General features: G+C 41.6%; 2 protein-coding genes across 6 annotated transcripts in view; one reads left to right on the forward strand and one right to left on the reverse strand.

Annotated features, from left to right (window-relative positions):
* The window catches only part of ACADM (acyl-CoA dehydrogenase medium chain), a 40,443-nt gene extending 33,842 nt beyond the window's left edge, over nt 1-6,601 (reverse strand). For 3 of the 5 annotated variants that reach the window (XM_081490192.1, XM_081490193.1, XM_081490196.1), the window contains exons 1-2: nt 6,469-6,559; nt 859-946 (exon numbers count right to left, since the gene is read on the reverse strand). In XM_081490192.1, the coding sequence (XP_081346318.1) occupies nt 859-946; nt 6,469-6,498 (118 nt within the window). In that variant the 5' untranslated portion in view covers nt 6,499-6,559. Of the gene's footprint in view, nt 1-858; nt 947-6,440 lie in introns of all 5 variants that reach the window. The other 2 variants (XM_081490195.1, XM_081490194.1) reach the window with 2 other exon arrangements.
* A 141-nt stretch (nt 6,602-6,742) lies between these two features.
* The window catches only part of SLC44A5 (solute carrier family 44 member 5), a 471,569-nt gene continuing 457,105 nt past the window's right edge, over nt 6,743-21,206 (forward strand). Inside the window, exon 1 of the mRNA XM_081490175.1 lies at nt 6,743-6,919. The gene's annotated coding sequence lies outside the window, so the exon portion shown is untranslated. The remainder of the gene's footprint in view (nt 6,920-21,206) is intronic.

Genomic DNA, 21,206 nt, shown 5'->3' on the forward strand with positions numbered 1-21,206 from the left:
CTTAGGGAGTTTTGAGTTTGCTATTTCTTTCAGGGTATGAGTTAATTATCTCAGCTGCCTTTTAACTTGTTTCTGAGACCAAGTGAATTGAGAAAACAGGTTTTTAAACTAGAGAAACGGTAATACTCCTGAAGCAAGACACGCTCTAGGGGGCAAAGGATGCTGAAGAAAGGGGTTATTATTTCAAATTCTTTGCCTGGGATCTTCATTTTCAAAAGAAAAGGGGAAGGTAAATGTTATTCTGGTTTCCCCCAATACCACAGGGCTCCCCAATCCCAAGACTAAGAACCACATTTAGCACCAAACTGCTGTTCAGTATATGATGGCCAAACTAGACTCTGGCTTATTAGTAAATACCTAGCAATGTGTATCTAATAGTGTTTAAGAAGTATTTGTTGCATTCATTTCTAAGTTGAAGACTATTCACATGGAACGGTGGATCTGTTATTTATTTGGGGCTATATACTTAAAAATAGCAGGAATATATATACACGCTGCTGATACAGATGTATGTATAGGGTACTACTGCTGAAGAAGAAAACAAGATCAGAAAGAATGAGTGTGACTTACAGTCAACAATCTATGGATGGTGACAGACATTGCTAAGTTTGTTTACAAACATATTTCAGATAATTAAATATAAAAAGTGGCATATATGGACTTCTCTGTTGATCCAATAGTTAAGACTCCAGCATCCACTGAAGGGAATACAGGTTTAATCCCTGGTCGGGGAACTAAGATCCCATATGCCATGTGGCAGCCAATAATAAATAAATAATGAGATAGAATCTTAAAAAAAAAGTTTCATATATATAACAAACACAAGTTTAAAGTCAAAACACAAAACAAAATATATACCAAAACTAAATCCTGATCCTGGCTCACGTTGTAGGGCAGTTTTTGTATGTTGTGATCTCCAGTCAAAACGAGAAAGACTTCTCAGTACCTGTAAAGAATAATTTTATTACAATAAATTTGGGAATTTAAACATCAGTCAAGTAGAATACTGGTAAGTATTTACAAGTAAACAGAGCAACTTGTTTGACCATATTCAGGAACATAGTTTAAGTCATTACTTAAATGCTTTCAACCATAATTTGATTTTTGTATTAAGTGAATTATCAGATGTTTTAACACCTATCATAAAGGAAATTCTTTTTTAAAAAATGCAATGCCAATAAAACTAATCAGTAGCTTTGCACTACTAAAATGGAATATTTCCAAGACAATTAAGAGTCAGGGGTAGTAGTAGACTTAGAACCACTGTTCCAGAAATCTCACCTTTCAGCACCAGAACACCTTGTAAATGGAGAATTGCAATGGGGGGCAAAAATAAGATAGTATCATACTACATTCAAGAGTTGCCTCATTCATCAACTTTGATTCCCTGTCCCTAGTAGCCTCCCAAGAATGTCTCTGGGAATCCTCCCCTTGAAGAACTCCATTTTCTAAGACATCTCACTTTAAGAAAACAAATTAGCATAAAAGCATGTTATATATTTTCTGCTGTTGTCTGAAAGTATTCTTCGAATGTTCTGAGCCAAGGGTCAGCACCTTATGGTACCCACCAGTCTTGTAAATAAAATTATGTTGGTACACAGTCTGACCACATTGTCCATTGCTGCTATCACAGCAAAGCTGGGAAACCATATAGTCCACAAAGCCAAAAAAAGTTTGCTAGCCCTATTTTAAACCATTACTCAATTATTTGTCTTAATTTCTGAAATCTACTCATATTTCTTCAAAAAGATATGTAAAAATACAATCAGATATTACTTTGAGGCCTATTTTTATATTCATAGAAAAAAAGGATATAATCAGATATTGTTCCTTTGCAATCTATTTTTATACTCATAACAGTTTAATATACACAAAAAGCAACCACTTGCATTTATTAAGTTTATCAAACTGGAAACTATACTGGAACTCCTGAGTAAATGTTTAAGGAGAGCCAAAATTACACAATTTACAGTTTAAGGAATTTGACAGAACTAAATTCTACTAGACCGGGAGCAGACTGTGGCTCAGATCATGAACTGCTTATTGCCAAATTCAGACTTAAATTGAATAAAGTAGGGAAAACCACTAGTCCATTCAGGTATGATCTAGATCAAATCCCTTATGAGTATACAGTAGAAGTGACAGATAGATTTAAGGGACTAGATCTGATAGACAGAGTGCCTTATGAACTATGGACAGAGGTTTGTGACATTGTACAAGAGACAGGGATCAAGACAATCTCCATGGAAAAGAAATGCAAAAAAGCAAAATGGCTGTCTGAGGAGGCCTTACAAATAGCTGGGAAGAGAAGAGAAGCGAAAAGCAAAGGAGAAAAGGAAAGATATTCCCATCTGAATGCAAAGTTCCAAAGAATAGCAAGGAGAGATAAGAAAGCCTTCCTCAGCGATCAGTGCAAAGAAATAGAGGAAAACAACAGATTGGGAAAGACTAGAGATCTCTTCAAGAAAATTAGAGATACCAAAGGAACATTTCATGCAAAGATAGGCTCGATAAAGGACAGAAATGGTATGGACCTAACAGAAGCAGAAGATATTAAGAAGAGGTGGCGAGAATACATAGAAGAACTGTACAAAAAAGAGCTTCACAACCCAGATAATCACGATGGTGTGATCACACACCTAGAGCCAGACATCCTGGAATGTGAAGTCAAGTGAGCCTTAGAAAGCACCACTACGAACAAAGATAGTGGAGGTGATGGAATTCCAGTTGAGCTATTTCAAATCCTCAAAGGTGATGCTGTTAAAGTGCTGCACTCGATATGCCACAAATTTGGAAAACTCAGCAGTGGCCACAGGACTGGAAAAGGTCAGTTTTCATTCCAATCCCAAAGAAAGGCAATGCCAAAGAATGCTCAAACTACCTCACAATTGCACTCATCTCACATGCTAGTAAAGTAATGCTCAAAATTCTCCAAGTCAGGCTTCAGCAATACGTGAACCGTGAACTTCCAGATGTTCAAGCTGGTTTTAGAAAAGGCAGAGGTACCAGAGATCAAATTGCCAATATCCGCTGGATCATCAAAAAAGCAAGAGAGTACCAGAAAAACATCTATTTCTGCTTTATTGACTATGCCAAAGCCTTTGACTGTGTGGATCACAATAAATTGTGGAAAATTCTGAAAGTGATGGGAATACCAGACCATCTGACCTGTCTCTTGAGAAACCTGTATGCAGGTCAGGAAGCAACAGTTAGAACTGGACATGGAACAACAGACTGGTTCCAAATAGGAAAAGGAGTACGTCAAGGCTGTATATTGTCACCCTGCTTATTTAACTTATATGCAGAGTACATCATGAGAAACGCTGGGCTGGAAGAAACACAAGCTGGAATCAAGATTGCCGGGAGAAAGATCAATAACCTCAGATATGCAGATGACACCACCCTTATGGCAGAAATTGAAGAAGAACTAAAGAGCCTCTTGATGAAAGTGAAAGAGGAGAGTGAAAAAGCTGGCTTAAAGCTCAACGTTCAGAAAACTAAGATCATGGCACCTGGTCCTATCACTTCATGGGAAATAGATGGGGAAACAGTGGAAGCAGTGTCAGACTTTATTTTGGGGGGCTCCAAAATCACTGCTGATGGTGATTGCAGCCATGAAATTAAAAGACGCTTACTCCTTGGAAGGAAGGTGATGGCCAACCTATATAGCATATTTAAAAGCAGAGAGATTACTTTGCCAACAAAAGTCCGTCTAGTCAAGGCTATGGTTTTTCCAGTGGTCATGTATGGATGTGAGAGTTGGACGGTGAAGAAAGCTGAGCGCTGCAGAATTGATGCTTTTGAACTGTGGTGTTGGAGAAGCCTCTTGAGAGTCCCTTGGACTGCAAGGAGCTCCAATCAATCCATCCTAAAAGAGATCAATCCTGGGTGTTCATTGGAAAGACTGATGTTGAAGCTGAAACTCCAATACCTCGGCCACCTCATGCGAAGAGTTGACTCATTGGAAAAGACCCTGATGCTGGGTAGGATTGGGGGCAGGAGGAGAAGGGGACGACAGAGGATGAGATGGTTGGATGGCATCACCAACTCGATGGACATGGGTTTGGGTAGACTCCGGGAGTTGGTGATGGACAGAGAGGCCTGGAGTGCTGCAATTCATGGGGTGGCAAAGAGTCAGACACGACTGAGCGACTGAACTGAACTGAAATTCTACTAAGCTAGACACTGAAAGAAAAGAGAAACCCAACAATCTACTAAAAGATGATGGACTGAACTTGCTTATGTTTTTCAAAATCTGTGAAAAGAAACTCTCCACTTTGTAGATGACAACTTCAACTCGTAAACAAAATTACTTGCATTTAAAGTGACAATATAGACTATCAAATGTATTAATTTAAATAACCCTTTCAATAATATATTTTATACTACAATTTTTTTAAATTACAGAATATAAAAATTCACATTTTCTTTGTAATCTTCATTAATTTTGGAATTAAAACATGGTTTCTCAGGTACTCATTGTCCGCAAAACCTATTCTTGTTCAATCACATTCCATGTATTAATGCACCCGAATCTTTGAGTCAATCCTAAAACTAAGGAATTATTTTTATTCCTACTTTGTATAAGAAGAAACTGGGCCTCAGAAAGGTCAAGTAAAATTGGCCAAGGTCACTCTACTATTAGGAACCAGGATTATTATCTTAACATTTACGATCAAGAATTTGTGCCCTCAACCACAAATTGCTATACTGCTATAGCAATAGCAATATTGCTATACTGCTCTTTCAATTCCAGTATCCTAATTTGGCTATTAGATTCTATAAAGAAAAAAAATGCACAAAAATCAAACCAAAAACCTCTTCTAAATGTGTTTATACAGCATGGCACAAAATCAGACCTCACAATATAGATAAATGGTTTGCTGAGATTTTAAATAGGGAATTATCAGTGTATTTAAAATAATTTAATAACAGTTTACATATGAAATTTACTCATATTTTACAAGGAAATATGTTACATAAAACAAAGTATAAAGGTAGTTACAGCCAGGGAACAATGTCCACAAACTTTTTATTAACTTCTTTCCCAACCTGGAAAATGAGGTCAACCTTATTGCATAACTGTCGAGATGATCAAAGTACGACAATGTCTTAGAAGCAAAACCGTTTATAAATGTTATTAAGTCTGAGTTCTCTGCCAGAAAAATGGAATTCAAAACCTCCAAAGGTAGCAACTTTAATCAAGCATTAACTTTTCAATAACAGCACAGCTATAATTGAAAACTTTTGCATATTTCTTAGGAATTAAGAGTCTGAGTTTCATGGGCGTGTCAAAGTGGTGTAAATTTTCTGGATCAGGTATTTCTGCATCTATTTCGTTCCGGCAACAACCCACCGCCCCCGCCCCCGCCCCGAGATTGAGAAATCCAGGTCTTTTTTCCTGGTATCAGCGTTTAAAATCATTTTTTAAATCCGTCAATTTCTGCCTTCAGCACCCAGTAACTTGTATGCTGCTGCTGCTAAGTCGCTTCAGTCGTGCCCGACTCTGTGCGACCCCATAGACGGCAGCCCACCAGGCTCCTCCGTCCCTGGGATTCTCCAGGCAAGAACACTGGAGTGGATTGCCATTTCCTTCTCCAAGTAACTTGTATAGCAATGACAAATACTGGGCAATAATCCATTAGAATTACTCTGAACTCGACGCTATTTTGGTACAAGACATAACTTTCTCAATTATAAGTAACATATAAATGGCAATAATATTTAAGATGGCAAACTGTATCTAGTATCATATGTGAGACACTAGAATAAACAGACGAGCTTCACAGAAAATCTTGCTCTGGAATTTTCTTTTCTCCTTTATTTACGTACACAACCTGGAAGCGCCTCCCTCCATACTGTAAAACCAAGTGCGTATTAAAACATATTAAGCATCCCAAGGAGCAGCTGCTCCATTTTCCTTTTCCTCGTGACTTGGCAGGCACCCAAGGTAAAGACTATCTAAATTCTGCACTTTGTAGTATATACATCACAGAAGACTTCCTTCTTAGAGTAGGGACTGAGAGCCGGTAGCGAGTGTCCTCCAAGAGATAATAAACTAGTTCAGCAAAAACACGGTTGTAATTTTTAGGCCCTGGCCAATTAAAAGACAGATTTACTTCGGGATATGACAGGATTCCTCTGGGAAATCTTTGGAAGGTTCTCGGGCCAGAGAAAGAAAAGAGATATTCTGAAAAGGGGACGCCATCTATATACGGGGCAATTGCCAAGGAGATACAGGAAACTGAAAACCCAGAAAGCGTTCTCTCCCACAGTGCGAGGAATGGGTGGGCGCGAAAGCCAGGCGAGGGTCCGGAATCCTGGTTGCTACCAGGAGTGGGGTAAGGAGGGCCAAGGCGCCCGATGATTGGGCTCCTTCCTTATCACAACTTCCCACCCCGCCCGGCCTCCTCCCAAACACCACAACCTCCACTTCCCACCTCCGCCGAGCCCTGCTCTTCCTCTCACCCTGCAGCTTCGCCTAAACAGCGCGATCATGGTGACTGCCGGCCCGGTTGTGCGGCCTCTAACCCGGTTGTGCAGTCTCTAACCTGGTTGTGCCAAGCCGCGGACGCTCCTGGCTAAGGTCTCATCTGCCCCCGCCCACATTATGTCCCCGCCCACCCGCAAAAGTTGTGGGCGGGGCCTCAGTTGGAAGGGACTAGAAGGAAAACGAAAGAAGGAGGAGGGGGCAGCCTGCGCGGCTTAGTTGAACGCATGCTCACTCGGCGATGGTCCCTCTGCGGCCCCCACCATCTTGGGAGGAGGTTTAATGTGCTCTAGGTGCCTGACGGGACCCAATGAGTTTCCCTGAAAAAGCTTATCTTCCCGTCGGTCCTTTGAATTCAGTCGACGCGCCCTGTTGGGGGAAGACTGAGGCTGTGCGGAGATAGAACCCGGAGGGCGAATGGTGGCGGAGGTAGGGACTGGGCGGACTGCAGGCGCCCACCCCGGAGATTAAAGGGTCACGTAGCAAGCCGAGAATCTGGGTGAGAGGGCTTGGCAGAAAGGCGTCTGCTGGTGTTCTATCTTGACTTTTATCCGGAGAAACCTATCAGACTCAAATCATTTCAGCTTCGAGGGGTCAAAGGGTAATTTTCTCTGAAACAGTGGACCCAAAGCAGAAGGATCTTCTGTGGTTTAAATCAAAGAGGAATGTAATCACTTGAGAGATCACAACATTTCTGAATATTCCCAAGGTTATTTATTACTGTGCACGAGTGTGGAAGTAAAGGTACAAGATAAACCTATCTTAAATCTTATTGCTCAGCTACTGAAAGTGAATGTCTGCCTGATTAATTCTATTTAGACATGATCTGTGAGATAACCATGGTGTTAAAATGCCCGGCAATTTGTAAAACTGTGTATTTGTGGAAGCTAGTAAAAGCCCAGTGCAAGTCGAGGGTATGAACGTTTCCCAGGATTCCTAGTACTTTTCATTTTTGTTGGCCCCATCCTAATTTAGGGGGATTCCCTGATGGCTTAGATGGTAAAGAGTCTTCCTGCAGTGGAAGAGCCCTAGGGTTGGATCGCTGGATTGGAAAGATCCCCCGGAGAAGGGAATGGCTACCCTCTCTGGTATTCCTGCCTGGAGAATTTTGTGGACAGAGGAGCAGGGGGATTCCCTGATGGCTTAGATGGTAAAGAGTCTTCCTGCAGTGGAAGAGCCCTAGGGTTGGATCGCTGGATTGGAAAGATCCCCCGGAGAAGGGAATGGCTACCCTCTCTGGTATTCCTGCCTGGAGAATTTTGTGGACAGAGGAGCCTGAGAGGGCTACAGTCAATAGGGTCTCAAGAAGTAGGACATGGCTGAAGGACTAACACTTTCAACACTTTCAACTTTCATCCTAATTTAGGCCCTCATCGCTGACCCCTAAATTTTGAAGACCCAATACAGCCTGAATAAATAAATAGGTTTTTAAAAATAAAATATCTCAACAAACTGGGTATAAAGAGAATTATCTCAGCATCATAAAGGCTTTGTTTATCTTTCTAAAATGAAAATCTGAAGGTTCCTAATTTTATCATCTTCGCTGGCTTGTTATTTGTAGGATAGAGTTAAAACTTAATTGCGTAACAGGAAAGATCTTTTACTTCCTAGCACATCTGATTGCTCCACCTCCTATCTCTCGTAGTTGTCTAATATGATTTTTGCATGAACGAATTCCTCTGGACGTAATACCCTGCCTCTTGGATCTCCATCTGATTTTTATTTGTCCTAAGGAAAGGCAGTTCAAATGTCACCTTTGGTGAAATTCCCAGAGCTATCTGTCAAATCAAATAATTTCTCCTGTGTGTTCTCTATACAAACCTTTTTTTTTTTTTGAACTTTTTATTTTGTATTGGGGTATAACCAATTAACAATGTTGTGATAGTGTCAAGTGAACAGCAAAGGTATTCAGCCATACATATACATGTATCCATTCTACCTCAAACCCCACTGCCATCCAGGCTGCCATATAACATTGAGCAAAGGTCTATGTACTATATAATAGGTCTGTGTTGGTTATGCATTTTAAATATAGCAGCGTTGTACAGACCTCTTTTATAATGTTAATAAAGGGTTAGGCCCCACATGGCCCAGTCTCTACAGAGTTATGTACACATAGTATAAAAATGAAAGCATTAAATAAGAGAAATTGTAATCTTTTACTTACATCGCTCCAAGAAAATTGTAGACATTCAATTTATAATCCATGGTTATGATCTGTTAAATCCCTTTCTTTTCTATTGATTTATTATCTTCCATTCTGAAACCACATCCAAATGTCTCTCTATCCCTTCCTTTATACTTTACTCCTTATTGTGGAGAAAACTCACAATAGCAGCTCTTGCTTTTCTCAATTTTTTCATTTTCTTTCCTCTCCTCTTATCTACAGTAACTTCCTCTCTTCCATCCCCCCTCTTTTTTTTTTTATAACTTCACTGAGATATAATTCACATACTCCAAAATTCACACTTTTAAAATGCACAATGTAATGGGTTTTAGTCTACTCACAGGGTTATATATGACCATCACAACTATCTAATGTTAGAGCATTTCATCATCCCTAAAAGAAACAACATACCTGTTAGCAGTCATTCCACATTCCCACCTTCTCCCTCCCTTCTCCCTACTTTGTTTCCCTAGATTTTCCTAATCTGTACATACATATAAATGGAATCATAAAATATGTGGTCTTTTGTGACTGGTTTCTTTCCACTTAACATCATGTTTTCAAGGTTTATCCATGTTAAATGTATCTACTGATACATTAATTCCTCTTTATGGCTGAATAATATTCTATTGTATGGATGTATACCACATTATACTTATGCATTCATCAGTTGATGGACATTTGTGTGATTTCCACTTTTTGGCTACTAGGAATAATGCTGATTCATATGTGTACATTTATGTACACATATGGATGTATGTGTATATACCTAGGAGTGGAATTGTTGGGTCATATGATAACTCAAGGTCATATGATAATGTCCAAGGTAAAGAGCAGTGGCTGTGCTTTCCTGGGGTAGCCGTGAAGAGATACCTCACATACAAGGTAAGAGAAACCCAAGTAAGACGATGTTGAGAGAGGGCATCTGAAGGCAGACAGACTGAAACCACAATCACACAAAACTAACCAATCTGATCACATGGACCACAGCCTTGTCTAATTCAGTGAAACTAGGTCATGCCAGGTGGGGCCACCCAAGATGGATAAGTCATGTTGGAGAGGTCTGACAGAATGTGGCCCACTGGAGAAGGAAATGGCAAACCACTTCAGTATTCTTGCCTTGAGAACCCCATAAACAATATGAAAAGGCAAAAAGATAGGACACTGAAAGATGAACTCACCAGGTCGGTCGGTGTGCAATATGCTACTGGAGATCAGTGGAGAAATAACTCCAGAAAGAATGATGAGATGGAGCCAAAGCAAAAACAACACCCAGTTGTGGATGTGACTGGTGATAGAAACAAGGTCAAATGCTGTAAAGAACAATATTGCATAGGAACCTGGAATGTTAGGTCTATGAATCAAGGCAAACAGGAAGTGGTCAAACAGGAGATGGCAAGAGTGAACGTCGACATTCTAGGAATCAGCGAACTAAGATGGACTGGAATGGGTGAATTGAACTCAGATGACCATTATATCTATTACTGTGGGCAGGAATCCATTAGAAGAAATGGAGTAGCCATTATAGCCAACAAAAGAGTCCGAAATGCAGTACTTGGATGCAATCTCAAAAACAACAGAATGATCTCTGTTTGTTTCCAAGGCAAACCATTCAATATCACAGTAATCCAAGTCTATACCTTGACCAGTAATGCTGAAGAAGCTGAACTTGAATGGTTCTATGAAGACCTACAAGACCTTTTAGAACTAACACCTAAAAAAGATGTCCTTTTCATTATAGGGGATGGGGATGAAAAAGTAGAAAGTCAAGAAACATCTGGAGTATCAGGCAAATTTGGCCTTGGAGTACAGAATGAAGCAGGGCAAATGCTAATAGAGTTTTGCCAAGAGAACTCAATGGTCATAGCAAACACCCTCTTTCAACAACACAAGAAAAGACTCTACACATGGACATCACTAGATGGCCAACACCAAAATCAGATTGATTATATTCTATGCACCAAAGATGGAGAAGCTCTATACAGTCAGCAAAAACAAGACCGGGAGCTGATTGTGGCTCAGATCATGAATTCCTTATTGCCAAATTCAGACTTAAATTGAAGAAAGAGGGGAAAACCACTAAACCATTCAGGTATGACCTAAATCAAATCCCTTATGATTATACAGTGGAAGTGACAAATAGATTTAAGGGACTAGATCTGACAGACAGAGTGCTTGAAGAACTATGGACAGAGGTTCGTGACATTGTACAGGAGACAGGGATCAAGACAATCCCTAAGAAAAAGAAAAGCAAAATACAAAATGGCTGTCTGAGGAGGCCTTACAAATAGCTGTGAAGAGAAGAGAAAAGCAAAGGAGAAAAGGAAAGATATACCCATTTGAATGCAGAGTTCCCAAGAATAGCAAGGAGAGATAAGAAAGCCTTTCTCAGCAATCAGTGCAAAGAAATAGAGGAAAACAGTAGAGTAGGAACGACTAGAGATCTCTTTAAGAAAATTAGAGATATCAAGGGAACATTTCATGTAAAGATGGGCTCAATAAAGGACAGAGATGGTATGGACCTGACAGAAGCGAAAGATATTAAGAAGAGGTGGCAAGAATACACAGAAGAACTGTACAAAAAAGATCTTCACCACTCAGTTAATCACGATTGTGTGATCACTCACCTAGAGCCAGACAACATGGAATGTGAAGTCAAGTGGGCCTTAGAAAGCATCACTACGAACAAAGCTAGTGGCGGTGATGGAATTCCAGTTGAGCTATTTCAAATACTAAAAGATGATGCTGTGAAAGTGCTGCACTCGATATGCCAGCAAATCTGGAAAACTCAGCAGTGGCCACAGGACTGGAAAAGGTCAGTTTTCATTCCAATCCCAAAGAAAGGCAATGCTAAAAAATGCTCAAACTACCGCACAATTGCACTCATCTCACACACTAGTAAAGTAATTCTTAAAATTCTCCAAGCCAGGCTTCAACAGTACATGAACCGTGAACTTCCAGATGTTCAAGCTGGTTTTAGAACAGACAGAGGAACCAGAGATCAAAGTGCCAATATCTGCTGGATCATTGAAAAAGCAAGAGAGTTCCAGAAAAACATCTATTTCTGCTTTATTGACTATGCCAAAGCCTTTAACTGTGTGGATCACAAGAAACTGTGGACAATTCTGAAAGAGATGGGAATACCTGACCCCCTGACCTGCCTCTTCAGAAACCTGTATTCAGGGCAGGAACAACAGTTAGAACTGGACATGGAACAACAGACTGGTTCCAAATAGGAAAAGGAGTACGTCAAGGCTGTATATTGTCACTCTGCTTATTTAACTTATATGCAGAGTACATCATGAGAAACACTGGGCTGGATGAAGCACAAGCTGGAATCAAGGCTGCTCGGAGAAATATCAATAACCTCAGATATGCAGATGACACAACCCTTATGGCAGAAAGTGAACTAAAGAGCCTCTTGATGAAAGTGAAAGAGGAGAGTGAAAAAGTTGGCTTAAAGCTCAGCATTCAGAAGACTAAGATCATGGCATCTGGTCCCATCACTTCATGCCAAATAGATGGGGAAACATTGGAAACAGTGAGAGACTTTATTTTGGGGGGCTCCAAAATCACTTCAGATGGTGATTGCAGCCATGAAATTAATAGATGCTTACTCCTTGGAAGGAAAGTTATGGCCAACTTAGACAGCATATTAAAAAGCAGAGACATTACTTTGCCAACAAGGTCCATCTAGTCAAGGCTTTGGTTTTTTCAGTAGTCATGTATGGATGTGAGAGTTGGACTATAAAGAAAGCTGAGCACCAAAGAATTGAAGCTTTTGAAGTGTGGTTTTGGAGAAAACTCTTGAGAGTCCCTTGAACTGCAAGGAGATCCAACCAGTCCATTCTAAAGATCAGTCCTGGGTGTTCATTGGAAGGACTGATGTTGAAGCTGAAACTCCAATACTTTGGCCACCTGATGCAAAGAACTGACTCATTTGGAAAGACCTTGATGCTGGGAAAGTTTGAGGGGAGGAGGAGAAGGGGACGACAGAGGATGAGATGGTTGGATGGCATCACCAACTCAATGGACATGAGTTTGGGTGAACTCTGGGATTTGGTGATGGACAGGGAGGCCTGGCGTTCTTCAGTTCATTGGGTCGCAAAGAGTCGGACACGACTGAGCGATTGAACTGAACTGATAACTCTGTTTTTAACATCTTTGTTGCTGTTTTTTCCAAACAGGCTGCATCATTTTATATTCTCTTTAGCAATGTATGAAAGTTCCAATTTCTTTACATCATCCTTAACATTATTATCTGTCATTTTGATTACAGCCATTCTAGGAGAAGTGAAATGGTATTTCATTGTGGTTTTCACTTACATTTCCTTGGTGACTAAAGACGTCCAGTACCTGTTCATGTGTTAACTGATCATTTGTGTATCTTCTTGGAGAAGTGGCCACTCAAATCCTTTGCTCATTTTAAAATTTTATTATCTTTTTATTAGTGAATTGAAAGAGTTTATTTTATGTAAGTACCTCATTAGATATATTATCTGCAAATATTCTTTCCCATTCTTTGGGCAATTTTTTCTCTTTTTTGGTGGTGTCTTTTGAATGAAAAAGTTTTTAATTTTAGTAAAGTCCAATTTATCTGTTTTTCTTTTGTTGTTTGTTCTTTTTTTGTATCTAAGAAATCTTTGCCTAACCCAAGTTTGTGAAAAGTTACTCTGATACTTTCTTCTAGGAGTAGTATAGTTTCATTTCTCACATTTAGGTCTATGATCCATTTTGAGTTAATTTTTGTGTGCAGTGTGGGGCAGGATTCCAACTTTATTGTTTTGCATGTGGATATCCAGTTGTGACAATGTCTCATATTGCATATCCAATCTAAAGCCAAAGAAAAGTGTTTTCAATTTTTAAACATTTGAATCTACATAGTATTTGATATAGTTTGAAAGGTTTTCCATTCTGGAAACAATCTTTGGTAACTTAATTGAAGATCTTTTATTTTTTGTAAAAATATAATTTTTATTTTTAATCTTTTTTCTCAAAAATTTCTAATCTAATTTCCATAACTAAAATAATTATTCTTTCATTATCTCTCCATGTAATGTTTGGGCTTTCCTGGTGGCTCAGACAATATCGAATCTGCCTGCAATTCAGGAGACCTGGGTTTCATCCCTGGGTTGGGAAGATCCCCTGGAGAAAGGAATGGCTGGCTACCCACTCCAGTATTCTTGCCTGGAGAATTCCATGGACAGAGGAGTTTGGCAGGCTACTATCCATAGGCTTGTATAGAGTCTGACACAACTGAGCCACTAACACTTTCACTTTCATATAAATTTTATTTGTGTGTTAGCAAAAATCCAAGCTAATTTATGAATGGTCAAAGTTACAAGCTTAGATCCTGTTATAAATCATTAAAACACTACTTGTTGGACATTGGATTCTGATTCTAAATGGTTGATTTCATGTTTTTTTGTTGTTGTTGTTTTGGAGCAGAAACTATTCTTTCTAAATTTTTTATGCTGTTGCTGAAATTATGCCCTAAAATAGTCTGCTTTATTTTCTGTAGATTTGCTTACACAAGGAACAGATTTTAAATTTTGCTCTGTTGCATCAAATTTTAATTGCCAGTTATTGGGAAATTTTCAATATGTCTTCTTCCAATCTCTTTTTTCTGTATCATTCCAGTCATATTATTAGCTTCTTTATCTCTGTCTGATTTTACATTGTATTATATCTTCATAGAAAATTTAAAATGTGTCCATGTTTATGTTTTTAAATTATGAAGTAACTTAATTACAATATCATTTAAAAATAATAAGTATTTACATTTATTTATCAATTAAAATTTACTTAGCTCTCACTATAACTAGTACTATCTGTATAATATAATTAGATAGATACATTACAATGTTATGTTGGCACCTAGAAAAAAGTTATTGGACCAAATCAATCCATTGATTCTGACTAAATGGGTATTAGCAGTTGACCCATTGAAAAAGACCCTGATACTGGGAAAGATTGAAGACAAAGCGATGGAGGTTAAAGCCCTTGGTGTGTCACAGCTCTTGGACAGACCACGTCTCAGCTCTTGGACAGATCAGTGTTACAGCTCTCAGACAGACCAGTGTTAGAGCTTCGTGTTACAGCTCAGTTTTATTTAGAAAATAAAGGAAAATACATCCTCGAGGTGTGAGGGCATGGTGACCCAAAAGACGCAAAGAGAACAGAGAGAGCAAGGGAGAGCGAGAGAGAGAGAGTGCCCTGGCCCTTTAGCTCCTCTTTTTATATGTTTTTTCCTCCCCCTGGGCTTGCCCTATGTAAACTGGGCCAGCCAGGAGTGCTGTTTGTTCTACCTGAGGTCCTCACTCCAGTCCTCAGACCTTCCTTTGTTCTATTTTTGTGGGTTTTTCCCTTTCTTGTCTTTTAGCTACTGCCATTCTGGACTCCTTTTTCCTATTCTAACAACCTAACATTCCCCCTCAAGAGATGGGAGGCCCAACTCTTTGGGAATAGGGGCGTCGAGGTCTTTCTGACTACTTCCTACTGAGCTGGGATGGTGAAGGGCATTGGACCTCCCCCTCTTGCTAGTCTCAGACCTGTGTTCTTACAGTGGTGTCCATCTAACGGTCAGTGATATTTTTCATGATCAGCGGTAGTTTTATATATCCTTGTTGAACTGGCACTGCATGTTGTAGCTTGTTGACCTGGGCAGAGACAAAATGGGTTAGATGATTGATAATACATGGAGCAATCATAAGCAGCATCAGTATAGCGTAACAAGAACTAGTAGGGGTATTAGCCAACTCCAAATTCCCATCGCCGGGATGGCTCAAGTTCCTCCTTGTTCAGGGATCAGAAGATCTTTCTCCTGTCTGTTTTGGAGTACAATTCCTGCCAAGCTGTGTTGGTTCTTTAGAGCTGTCCTGAGAAATCTTATCCCCAGAAACTAGATTTTGGGGGTGTTCATTAGAAGGGCACTCATTTGTAGTTCTGAAAAGGTATCTGAGACCTCCCAGGGCCTCACAAGTGTACTGTGTCCTCTTCTGTTTTCTTCCACAGCTTGGCTCGTGAGTAGTGAATCCAGGAGTCATGTCCTGATACCTTGACCACTGAGGGGATAGAAAGTATCACAGTGTAGGGGCCCTTCCATGTGGGCTTGAGTTGAGCCTTTGGGGACCCATCTTTCCAAACTTTAATTAGGACTTGAGTCCCTGGAGCATATAGGGGTGACTCCTTAGAATCTTTTGGATCCTGGTTCACACCCCACAAGCGTATATCCTGTTGGAATTGCCCAATGGCCATGGTATAAGACTGGAGGGTCTGAGCCTCTGGATCTAGGAAGAGGTCATTGACATAAACAAAAGGTCTCCCATATAGCATCTCATAAGGACTAAGACCAACCTGTTCCTTAGGGGCAATACAAGTGCAGAGGAGAGCTATTGGCAAAGCCTCCTTCCATCCCAGGAAGGTTTCCTGGGTTGTCTTTTTTATCGCTGATTTTAAGAATTGGTTGGCTCTTTCTATTTTTCCTGAAGACTGAGGCCTCCAGGTACAGTGGAGATGATAAGTAATGCCCAATGCTTTAGAGACCCCTTGGGTGACCTTAGAAGTAAATGATGTCCCATTGTCACTTTGTAATGACCTGGGCAGACCAAATCTTGGAATGATTTAATGGAGCAGTTTTTTTTTTTTTTACCACCTCCTTAGCCTCCTCAGTCTGGGTGGGAAAGCCATCAATCCATCCTGTGAATGTATCTATCATGACTAATAGGTATTTATACTCTTGAGAAACTAGCATCTGGGTGAAGTCCATCTGCCAGTCCTCTCCTGGGTAGGTCCCACATCACTGGACAGGCTGGGCCAGCTGGGGTCTTTGAGCTCCTTGGTGGTTGTTTAATGACAAGTGGGACAAGAGGAGACCACTTGCCTTATAGTTGTTTGGAGGCCTGTTCCTCTGAAGGGCCCTTCTAGTAATCTTTGGAGGGCCTTTTCCCCTAAATGAGTGGTGGCATATAAGGAGTTAACCAGCTTCCATTGGAGGTTCCCAGGCAGAAAACGGAGTCCCTCCTTTTGGAACCCCCCCATATGATCTTGAAAGTCCTCACTCTTAGCTTTAAGAGTCTCACCTTCAGTATATGAAGGAGTTTCTGGCAAATTAGTCTGTGGAACTAAGGTGGCAACCCCTATTAGATCATTGTTCTGTAATGCTGCTCTCTTAGCTGCCTGATCAGCTGCTTGGTTCCCTCGTGCCACTTCCATGCTCCCTTTTTGGTGTCCTTTACAGTGGGAGACTGAAACCTCAGTGGGCAGATGGACTGCCTCCAAAATTCGAAGGCTTCGATCACCATATTTGATCGGGGACCCTCGGTGGTCAAGTGGCTTCTTTCTTTTCAAATAGCAGCATGTGCATGTAGCAACAGCAAGGCATACTTGGAGTCAGTGTAAATGGCTACTCTTTTTCCTTTTCTGAGCTCTAAAACTCAAGTCAGGGCTATGAGCTCAGCTAATTGGGCTGAAGTACCTGGTGGCAAAGGTTTAGCCTCTATGTTCTCAAAATTGGAGACTACTGCATATCCAGTTCTTCTTTTTCCATCCAAGACAAAGCTGCTTCCATCAGTGTACCGGATTTCCTCAGGATTGGTCAGAGGATCTTCCGACAATCCCTCTTGGCGTTTTGTCCAGTGGTCCAAGGTTTCTAGGCAAGAGTGAAAGGGGAGAGAGCCCTCAGGGGTAAGCAGGAGGGTGGCTGGGTTAAGAACCTCACAAGGGAATATAGTGAGGGTTGGATTTTCCATCAGCGCTACTTGATATCTGAGGATTCTTTGATCAGACATCCATAAATGGCCTCTCCCATTTAGGAGTTGTTTCTCTTGGTGGCTGGTAAAAATAGTTAGTTTGCCCCCAAAAGACAGTTTTAAAGCATCTTCTATCAGGATTGCAATAGCTGCAAGATTTTGAAGGCAGGGAAAAATTTCTTCCCAGTAAGGGAGGAGGACAGTCAGGGACCACTAGAAACTGGTGGGAAAATATTTGTTCATCCCATCAACAAAGTGCTCAGGTGAATCCTTTTGTAACTGTTTTTCCTGTAGCACCCAAAATAGTACAGGTTTGGGAGGAGAAGGCTATGGAGTAGGAGGTCAGCACAGAGTAGGTAGCCCTGTGTCAACCAAGAAATTCTCAGGGCTACCTGCCCCAGTTGCACCCTTAGCTCCAGCCCCATGATGGTTATCTGCAACAGGCAGGCTGGCTGGAGTGGGCCGCTTCAGTCCTCTTGAAACAGTCCCTGTTGAGGGAAGCCTTGGCACTTGACCTTGAAGCTCTTGGGTGCCAAGGGCAGAGTGCTGCCCAATGTCCCAATTGATGGCATTTGTAGAAAGCTGTTTTAGGAGATTTGTCATGGTTTGAACACTCTTTGGCCCAATGCCCTGCCTGTCTACAGATTAGGCATTTTCCTGGTGCCTTGTCCTTCAAGGCACTGTGCTTATTTAACTTATATGTAGAGTGCATCATGAGAAACACTGGGCTGGATGAAGCACAAGCTGGAATCAAGGCTGCTGGGAGAAATATCAATAACCTCAGATATGCAGATGACACCACCCTTATGGCAGAAAGTGAAGAAGAACTAAAGAGCCTCTTGATGAAAGTGAAAGAGGAGAGTGAAAAAGTTGGCTTAAAGCTCAATATTCAGAAAACTAAGATCATGGTATCTGATCCCATCACTTCATGGCAAATAGATGGAGAAACAGTGGAAACAGTGGCAGACTTTATTTTCTTGTACTCCAGAATCACTGGAGATGGTGACTGCAGCCATGAAATAAAAAGACGCTTACTCTTTGGAAGGGAAGTTATGACCAACCCAGACAGCATGTTAAAAAGCAGAGACATTACTCTGCCAACAAAGGTCCGTCTAATTAAGGCTATGGTTTTTCCAGTAGTCATGTATGGATGTGAGAGTTGGACTATGAAGAAAGCTGATTGCTGAAGAATTGATGCTTTTGAACTGTGGTGTTGGAGAAGACTCTTGAGAGTCCCTTGGACAGCAAGGAGATCCAACCAGTCCATCCGATTGGAAATCAGTCCTGAATGTTCATTGGAAGGACTGATGTTGAAGCTGAAATTGCAATACTTTGGCCACCTGATGCAAAGCGCTGACTCATTTGAAAGGACCCTGATGCTGGGAAAGATTGAAGGCAAGAGGAGAAGGGGATGACAGAAGTTGAGATGGTTGGATGGCACCACCAACTCAATGGACATGAGTTTGGGTAAACTCCAGGAGTTGCTGATGGACAGGGAGGCCTGGCGTGCTGTGGTCCATGGGGTCACAAAGAATCAGACACGACTGAGTGACTGAACTGAACTGAATTGAACTGAACTTGTCCTTGAAGGACTCGAGGTTTGCCATAGGGCTTCCCTGGAGGGCAGCCAGCATCTGGGCATGCCTTATCTCTTTCCTTTTCTCCTTCTCTTGGGCCTTGGCCTTCCTCACCTATTCTCTGTTGTAAAAGGTATTGATGGCTGTCTGGACCATCTCATCTAAAGATGCAGCAGGGTCCTGCTGTAGCTGTTGTAACTTTATCCTGATGTCTGATGCTCATTGGGACAGGCATTTGTCCTTTAAAATCACCTGTTCCTCGTAAGAATCTAAGCCCATATTGGTAAAATTTTGTAGGGCCTCTTTTAGCCTTTCCAAAAAGGCAATGGGGTTCTCCTTGGGCTCCTGAGTTATTGCTGAGACTGGGCACAGACCCACAAGTAATAGGCTTTGTTCTATTTCCATGGGTGGACTTCCTTAGGGGTGAGTCTTTCTGAAGCTTACCCTACCCAGTACTGTTGCAACCTGAGAGCCAGGCATCCCCAGGTCAGGGTGCAGATCCCCAGGCAAGCTGAGGCATGACAGCCTCCTGGAGACCGAATCCCCCAGCAGGTACTGCCCGAGAATTGGGTCCCTGGGCAGGACAAGGCATGTCGACCTCCTGGGACCCCTGGACTGGCAGATCCCCAAGCAGGTTGAGTCATGACAACCTTTCGAGGACCAGATCCCTAGGCAGGGCAAGGCAAGTTGACCTCCTGGGACCCCTCTGGACTGGCGGATGCCTGAGCAGGTTGAGGCATGACACCTCCCAGGGAACAGATTCCTAGGCAGGTCGAGGCAGTCAACCTCCTGGGACCCCCGGACTGGAGTTGGGCGTCCCCAAGGTCTCCAGCATGACCAGTGCTGGGTAGGATTAAGGGGTTGTAATTTTAACTCATTGACAGTTTGTTCACTGCAGATGGGAATAGATATCATGATGTAAAGCAATCTAAGCCTGTTCCTAAGCCAGGTTCCTGAGATTGGGAACCTGATGAAGCAGTCCTAAGCCTTATCCTATTACTGCTCTAAGGGGATAAGTCACTGATTTCCTCCCCTAGTCCTTCATAAGAGCAGGTTAGGGTATCTCCAATGGTAAATAATTCATTGTCATAGACCCACTTTAGGTAATAACAGAAGTAATGACAAAAGAGTGGGTTATCTGGCCCTGTTAGGGGCATTAAAGTATTTTAATACTAGACTGAGTGGAGCAATGTTGCCTACAAGGGGGCAGAGTCCTGGTTGTAGGAGTTAGTAATTGGCTTAAGAACAAACTGGTAAGAGGCAACAGACCAGATGTTCCATAAAAGTGGAGTGGAGATTTGATCTGGGGCTAAGTTTGTAACTTTAGGAAAAGGGTGGTGAGGGTTTGGGCCCAAACGGCCTGCAAGGCTAACTCCTAAAGTGCAGGCATTACCTCTGGAAGCCCAATTGCCTTTGAAGGGATGCCAATAGATGGACTTCTAGCAGGCATTGTGTGCCTGTCTCCCATCCTAGTGGGTTCACTGAGAGTGCTGATGTTGCACATGTTGTAGGAAACATGGACGATGAAGGCCTGAATATCTAGAGGGAGTGGTTATTATACAGTATTTCCCTCCCTAGGGCCAAGTATTTTCTGGTTGTCCCTCCAGAAGATTGTAGAGGCAACATTGTGGGCCTGGACAGGGCTCAGGAAAAGAGCATGAAACAGGAGGGAAGGGGGCAGGGCACAACTTTTGAAAAAATGACATAGTGCAAGGGCATAACATAAACTGATTAAAATCAATTGGGTCCAAGATGACAAGTCAAATTCAAGTAAAACTTAATACCCAATCTGTAAGCTAAATGACATACCCAGAGATGGCAGGACAGCTCCAAGGTGCTGTCAAAAGAAGGTGGAGTGGGTGGTTCCCCAATGGGTGGGATGATTCTCCCACTCATTAGCATATGAATTCACCCAGCTCGCAAAACCTAGACCCATTCCATGACCAGAGCCCTTGCCCTCTGCGATGGCCCACACCCTGCAGAGTGTGCTTCTCTCTGAATCCTAACAAATCCACCTCTTACCTATTGCTGTGTCTCTCACTGAGTTTTTGCAATGAGACATCAGAGCCTGAGCTCCATTAGGTCCTGAAGCCAGGCATCATGAGTTTTGGATGGACTCAAGTCGCGGGAGAGAGGAGCTGAAGGACAGGGAGGAAAAAGCAGTGGGAAAAACATGCCAAGGAATCCACTTCATAGCCTGGCAGAAAATCTGCTAAATACTT

The sequence above is a fragment of the Giraffa tippelskirchi genome, chromosome 5 (genome assembly GCF_054371585.1).
Source record: "Giraffa tippelskirchi isolate mGirTip1 chromosome 5, T2T-mGirTip1v1.2.pri, whole genome shotgun sequence".
In the NCBI taxonomy this organism is placed as follows: domain Eukaryota; kingdom Metazoa; phylum Chordata; class Mammalia; order Artiodactyla; family Giraffidae; genus Giraffa; species Giraffa tippelskirchi.